Here is a 7,817-nt window from a genome sequence, read left to right on the forward strand (position 1 = left end):
ATATTGTTAATTCAAGCAGAGCATTTCGCATACGATATTATATTAAAGAGGGCCATCATGCTACTTTAAGCATGGCTCGACGAACGCTGATCCGGTAACCAGGCACCAAGTACAGCTCCATTTTGCATATAAAAGCATACTAGAATGGCAAATCCAGACTGGACTTGAATCTGCTTAACCGCATAACATGGAACACTAACGCATTCAGCTATCCAGGGGCGGTGGCGAAATGATGCCACGTCTCACATTCGCATGCATGAAAAAAAGAACTGGTTTCACAGTTACTATCCTAGTCTCCGCATCCTTTGAACCCCTGAATCTTCTGTTCAAAAGAACAAACATGCGATACTGGTTTGGAAGTCCAGAAAGCATCCAGCCAAAAAGAGGAGGAAATAGGCAGGCACTTCAACTCAAGATACAGTTCAAGGATCCCGGCTTCAAATCTTGCGACCTCTCTTACAGAACCTCTACACGCTGCAAAACAAGACGAAAAGAACGTCATAACAAGCTTCAAGTAATGGAAACGTGCCATCACAACACATCACGATCCTGGCTAATCACAAACACGGGTCACCACTAATATTCAAATCAAGCCTCACAATCTGCTATGTGTTGGAGAGTGAATGTGAAGACTTTAAAATTCAGGTTCAGGGCATTCTCATTGAGGATCACAGATAACATGCATTATATGGTTATTATACCACCACACAGCGAAAAATAAGTGGACACTTAAGATGCAACCTTATATAATCAAATACTGCTCCCTAAGAACAATAATAATTATTCACTAGCGGTTGAGAGTACATGGAAAGCAAGATCCTTACTCCAGTGTGTTAGCCCAACACACACGTGAAAGCAAATAAATAATATACATATAGAAGATAAGAATTTATCAGGTGATGCCGTAGAACCATTCAGGTTCAACCAACCAAAGTGAAGGAATAGGGAGATGTCAAGTAAGGATGCAAAACAAATGAGTAGCCAAATACCAGAATGATCCAGGATAGAAGGAAGTTACACGTATAGAACAAAGTGCTAATAGGTAAGTCAGGTTTACCTTGCCGAGAACAAGATCTCTGCCCTTACTCCAACCCAGCAATTTTTCTCCTTTCCAATATGTTTTTCCTTTCCTACAAAAAAAAACATCAGCACAGACATGGTGAACAAAATAGTTGGCTAATGTCAGTAACGTATCTAAAGATAAACCTTGCAAAACTGATGATGAAGGAATGAACTGGTAGAAACAGGAGCAGCAAATAATAACAATAGCATGCATCCGGTTAAATCTGAAGACATGTTAAAACCTGAATCTGTAAACGATATTGAAGACTCAACATAAATGTCTAATTCTAGTTCATGTCTGGATGCTCCCTTTCAGCAAAGCTACATGGATAAAGATTTTCGATATCACATTCAAACAAACTGAACTTCAGCAACATGTGAACACATGTGAACCAATAAACCTATACACTAGCAAAGATCAACAGCATCAATGGTCCAACCTCACATAGCTTATCCAGCAACATGCACACAACATAAACTACTAGAATATTAACTACTAATCTCTAATCAACCCTCACATGACATACATGACGGATATAACCATTTCAGTCAGCAATAAAAATGGCAATTAGTACAAGTACTCCCTCCGCCCGGGTTTAGTGGCCCTCGTAATTTGGGTCAATTGACTAACAAATATGATGTATACCATACAAAAAGTATACTGTTGGATTTGTATTCGAAAGAGATTTCCCACGGTATAACTTTTTATGAAATATAGTGTACATTTTATCAGTTAAACCTATGGTCAAACTTTGATTGAAAATAAGAGGGGGCCTAATAAACCCGGACAGATGAAGTACAAGATTAATGCACACTTCAGTAGTGTAGTTGCAACTGTACATTGCACGATACTTTCCTATAGCTATAGGTCAACACTTAAACTCACACAATAGCACAGCTTGTACATGTAACTACTCAAAGTGTTACCAACTAATCATCCAGAAAAAGCAAACTACCACTTTGTTTTGACATTTGATAGCTCGAATTGTCACATTTATAACACAAGACATCGAAATGCTCTTGAAATGAGCTCTCCAAAAGGACGTACGTAGAATGACGTATTAGCTACTTCTCCAACTCGCTTATGAGGTCCCACTCTACCATTTTCACATTTTGCAGCTCAGCCCTCACGAGATTCTGACAGATGCTAGCAAGAATGCAAATTTTGTAGAAGAAAGAGATGACATGTGCAGATTAAAGAAAACGTAGTAAAATCTATAAATGCTGCAATAAGATGAACTGACACTCTATGTCCTGTACATGCACAATTGCACACACGGGCATGGATATGCAATGCAAGCATATTACATACCCATGCAGCGTTTTTTGAACAAACAAATGCTACATTGTTCACACAATTTATAAGCACTTAACTTAATAAGAAGCAAGGGTTTTCTCTAATGAATAAGATCTGATTTAAACATGGAAAAATAAATCACGCGAAAAGAAGTTGGTATTAGTAGTTGGCCCTGCTGTTCGAATAAGCATGCACTACAGAGAACGGTTTAACCTTTTTATCTGGTAAGTATTTCGTATGAAACTCTACCTTATTAGCATTTAAAGGGGAGTCAAGTCTTCAGGATCAAACCTAAGTTATATCCAGTGTGTCAACTAAAATGCCAAAATTCCTTGGATTCTGACTCAAATATGTGCACAGTATTGGTTCCCTTGCAAAATGTCGTTTCATGTCAGTCCAATAACTGACGCACAACCAAAGCAATGCATTTTTCCACGCACGCAAACAAATCAATTTTACAGAAACATATGAAGCAAAGCATTCAGCAAATTAGCACCTGACGGCGCACCAGCTTCTTGCCCCCCTCCGCCTCCCGAGCAAGCCTCTCCAGCCTCCTTAGCATCCCAGAATACATCTCCTCCACCTCGGTTGCTTGCCCCGTGGCCGAGGCCACCAAGGCCTCCACCCTTCCCAGCCCGAACGCATCCATCATCCCCTCCATCGCCTTCTGGTCTCCGATGCTGAAGCCCTTTGCCGGCGGACGCGGCAGCCACGGCATTGGCGACTCCGCCGCGAAGGTGTGGTATTGGCCCCGGAAACCAGGGCCCACGTTGACCACCTGGAGGGAGGTGGGGAAGAGGCGGGAATCCACGAGGAGGAAGGCGCGGTAGTCGAACGAGTGGATGGAGAGGTTGGAGGAGGCGGAGGGGGCTACGAGCAGAAACACGAGGGGGTGGGTGAGGGCCAATGATTTAGACAGGGAGCGGGCGACGGCGACCTCGCGCATGGAGGGGCGGCGCGCCGCGCTGCGGCGGGAGGAGAAGAAGCCCACGGTGGCTGGGCGGGCGGGGGAGTAGGGCTGGAAGCGGCCGAGGGCGTCGGAGAGGGAGGAGGGTCGGGCGAGCGAGGCGTGGCCGGTGATGCAGATGGATAGGGTTGGGGCGGAGGAGGTGGCGCCGGAGTAGTCGTCGTCGGAGAAGGAAGGGGGAGCCGTGGGGCGGGCGGCACGACCAAAGAGTAGCCCGTCGCAGTCCCCGGCGGCGGTCCCGCAGCAGTCGAGGAGCGCCGCGAAGGCCTGGCTGGAGACGGAGAGCTTCGCGGCGGCGGCCATTTCTGGACTGCGACCAGGGGTTTGGCCGTTCGGGGGCTGCTTCGGCCTTAGACTAGTCACAACGAGGAGTAACTTAAGCCATGTACAATGGTTTATAAAATAATTTTATCTTAAGTTTTGCATTTAATTTAGAGATGACAAAAAAAACTATCTACAATGGGTCATCTTTTAGCCTTATCTTCAATAACTATCAGTTCCTAAAAATATGGTGAGACATATTGTGCTAAGAGATCATCTCTTGTTTTATCTTAAATAAGAGAAGACAAGCCTTCTTTTATGAGTTATCTCTTCTCCACCTCATTATTTATCCTAGGTGGCACTCCTAAGATAGCACCATTGTACATGCCCTTACAGGCTATGTTACTATCTCCAAAGTGAGTAGTAACATATGTGTGTTGTCATGTTATGGTTCATTTATTAGCCTATAAACTCATATTGTCTTGATATATGTGATGTTACAGTAACTAGCTAAGTTACCACCATTATCTCTCTCATCATTAAATATGTGCCACATAAACAAAATTATCTTAAAAAGTGTGATGTTACTAGTGATATTACTCCCACTATGGCCAGTCTTAGGAGCGTGTATTTGCAGTGTGTTTGGTTGGGGTAATTAGAGCTACGACCGATAATTGAAGGGTACGAGACTTTAAATCTATTACTTCCTTCATTTTTATGTTGTTTGTTGATAAAATTTCACAATGTAATGTTCATTTCTTTTAATTCTTCATAATTTCATCGTTAGCTTTTCAAAAAAAAGTATCTCTTCTCTGATTGCATGCATCTCTTCTTGTAAAGAGGAAAAGATCTTCTTATTGTGTTTATCTCTTACTTTCTTTGCCTAATGATTTAGTTGCCGCTAATCAATGATTTTGCCAAGGTTGATTTTGTTCTAATATGTGTATAGTTATATGTCTTGGTTATCGTGCCAGAAATAATACACCTTACATAAAGGAATGGAGGAAGTATTTGGTTGATTGAAAGTTTATAAGGCAATAGTCATGGGACTGACTCCTACTCTCACAACGTGTTTGGTTGGGGGTAATTAGATTTAGGGAATGGGAATTGAAGAGATGTGAGGCTTTAAATCTATTGTTTAATTGGGAGATTGGGAATTCAGAAGAGAATAGGCATGGGACTTTTTTTTGACGGGTAAATAACTTTATTCCTCATATAATGGTGAGATCATGTACAGCTAGATGAGAAATAAAGTCTGGTATGGGACCATCCCAGTACCCAGATGAGCTATTACAGAGGGAGTTTTTCGCAAGCATATCAGCAACACCATTGGCTTCACGGAAGCAGTGAACCACATCCAGTTTTGATAAATCAACCTCAAGCGCCTTATATTCTGCAACAGTTGCTGCATCCGGGCCCAAGTAATCTCCTTGGTTGATAGCTTCAATAGCATTCAGACTATCAGACTCAATGATTACTGAACTACATCCAAGTTTGGCAGCCAGGTACAGCCCATTCCTAATCGCAGTAATTTCTGCTGATTCCACACTCTGAACCTGCGGTATAAAGCATGATGCTGCACCTATGAACTCACCATGATCGTCTCTAGCTACAGCACCTGTAGCTCCGTTCATATTTTCTATGCAAAACGATGCATCCACATTAATCTTAACTCTCCCTCTGCCCGGTTTTTCCCATACATGGTCACGTCTCTGTAGTGTTTGTCTGGGTCTGGCAGCTGCTACCTCTTGAGCACTGCGTTGGATTTCTCCGAAGAGGAGAGGATGATGCAGCAAAGTAGCGTAAGTATTTCCCTCAGTTTTTGAGAACCAAGATATCAATCCAGTAGGAGGCTACGCGCGAGTCCCTCGTACCTACACAAAAACAATAGCTCAATGCAACCAACGCGCTTAGGGGTTGTCAATCCCTTCACGGTCACTTATGAAAGTGAGATCTGATAGAGATGATAAATAATATTTTTGGTATTTTGGGTATAGAGATGCAAAGTGAAAAGTAAAAGGCAAAGTAAAAAAGCAAAGCAATAATAAAGTGATGGAGATTGATATGATGAGAAAGAGACCCGGGGGCCATAGGTTTCACTAGTGACTTCTCTCAAGAGCATAAGTATTCTACGGTGGGTGAACAAATTATGTTGAGCAATTGATAGAATTGAGCATAGTTATGAGAATATCTAGGTATGATCATGTATATAGGCATCACGTCCGAGACAAGTAGACCGACTCCTGCCTGCATCTACTACTATTACTCCACTCATCGACCGTTATCCAGCATGCATCTAGAGTATTAAGTTAAACACAGAGTAACGCCTTAAGCAAGATGACATGATATAGAGGGATAGTTTCATGCAATATGATAAAAACCCATCTTGTTATCCTCGATGGCAACAATACAATACGTGCCTTGCTGCCCCTTCTGTCACTGGGAAAGGACACCGCAAGATCGAACCCAAAGCTAAGCACTTCTCCCATGGCAAGAAAAATCAATCTAGTAGGCCAAACCAAACTGATAATTCGAAGAGACTTGCAAAGATAACCAGTCATACATAAAAGAATTCATAGAAGATTCAAATATTATTCATAGATAGACTAGATCATAAACCCACAATTCATCGGTCTCAACAAACACACCGCAAAAAGAAGATTACATCGAATAGATCTCCACGAGAGAGGGGGAGAACATTGTATTGAGATCCAAAAAGACAGAAGAAGTCATCTAACTACTAACTATGGACCCGTAGGTCTGAAGTAAACTACTCACACTTCATCGGAGAGGCTATGGTGATGATGTAGAAGCCCTCCGTGATCGATGCCCCTTCCGGCGGAGCTCCGGAACAGGCCCCAAGATGGGATCTCGTGGATACAGAAAGTTGCGGCGGTGGAATTAGGTTTTTTGCTCCGTATCTGATCGTTTGGGGGTACGTAGGTATATATAGGAGGAAGGAGTACGTCGGTGGAGCTTCAAGGGGCCCACGAGGCAGGGGGCGTGCCCTCCACCCTCGTGACCGCCTCGTGGCTTTCTTGACGGAGGGTCCAAGTCTCCTGGGTCTTATCTGATGAGAAAATCGCGTTCCCGAAGGTTTCATTCCGTTCGGACTCCGTTTGATATTTTGTTTCTCCGAAACACTGAAATAGGCAAAAAACAACAATTCTGGGCTGGGCCTCCGGTTAATAGGTTAGTCCCAAAAATAATATAAAAGTGGAAAATAAAGCCCAATATAGTTCAAAACAGTAGGTAATATAGCATGGAGCAATCAAAAATTATAGATACGTTGGAGACGTATCAAGCATCCCCAAGCTTAATTCCTGCTCGTCCTCGAGTAGGTAAATGATAAAAACAGAATTTTTGATGCGAAGTGCTACTTGGCATAATTTCAATGTAAATCTTCTTAACTGTGGTATGAATATTCATATTCAAAAGATTCAAGACAGAAGTTCATGTTGACATAAAAATAATAATACTTCAAGCATACTAACAAAGCAATTATGTCTTCTCAAAATAACATGGCCAAAGAAAGCTATCCCTACAAAATCATATAGTCTGGCTATGCTCTATCTTCACCACATAAAGTATTTAAATCATGCACAACCCCGATGACAAGCCAAGCAATTGTTTCATACTTTTGATATTTTCAAAACTTTTTCGATCTTTACGCAATACATGAGCGTGAGCCATGGATACAACACTATATGTGGAATAGAATGGTGGTTGTGGAGAAGACAAGAAAGAGGGGAAGATAGTCTCACATCAACTAGGCATATCAACGAGCTATGGAGATGCCCATCAATAGATATCAATGTGAGTGAGTAGAGATTGCCATGCAATGGATGCACTAGAGCTATAAGTATATGAAAGCTCAACAAAAGAAACTAAGTGGGTGTGCATCCAACTCACTTGCTCACGAAGACCTAGGGCATTTTGAGGAAGCCCATCATTGGAACATACCAATGTTGGGGATATTGCTTATCGGGAACTTATCGGTTGACCCATGATAAGAGGTAAATCGGCCAATTTATCGGCATATCGGCCGATTTATCGCCATATCGGCTGATTTATCTTATTGGTCTGACAGCGGTAAGCGATAAATCGGCCGATTTATCGGCATATCGGAAGATATCTTGAACAGTGGAATATACAAGCCAAGTTATATAATGAAAAATTCCCACTAGTATATGAAAGTGACAGAATGAGAGACCCTCTATCATGAAGATC

General features: G+C 42.2%; 1 protein-coding gene across 2 annotated transcripts; it reads right to left on the reverse strand.

Annotated features, from left to right (window-relative positions):
- Positions 1-101: 101 nt before the first annotated feature.
- Positions 102-3,691, reverse strand: LOC125538725. Of its 2 annotated transcripts, none has more exons than XM_048702000.1 (3): positions 2,856-3,691; positions 1,058-1,125; positions 102-474 (listed from the first exon to the last, which is right to left on the reverse strand). In XM_048702000.1, the coding sequence occupies exons 1-3, from the start codon at positions 3,627-3,629 to the stop codon at positions 468-470; spliced, it is 849 nt and encodes a 282-aa protein (XP_048557957.1). In that variant the 5' UTR covers positions 3,630-3,691; the 3' UTR covers positions 102-467. The 2 variants fall into 2 exon arrangements, with proteins under 2 accessions (XP_048557957.1, XP_048557958.1); XM_048702001.1 differs by having other exon boundaries at positions 1,058-1,130; positions 2,856-3,689.
- Positions 3,692-7,817: the final 4,126 nt, after the last annotated feature.

This window comes from Triticum urartu, chromosome 2 (assembly GCF_003073215.2).
Source record: "Triticum urartu cultivar G1812 chromosome 2, Tu2.1, whole genome shotgun sequence".
Classification (NCBI taxonomy): domain Eukaryota; kingdom Viridiplantae; phylum Streptophyta; class Magnoliopsida; order Poales; family Poaceae; genus Triticum; species Triticum urartu.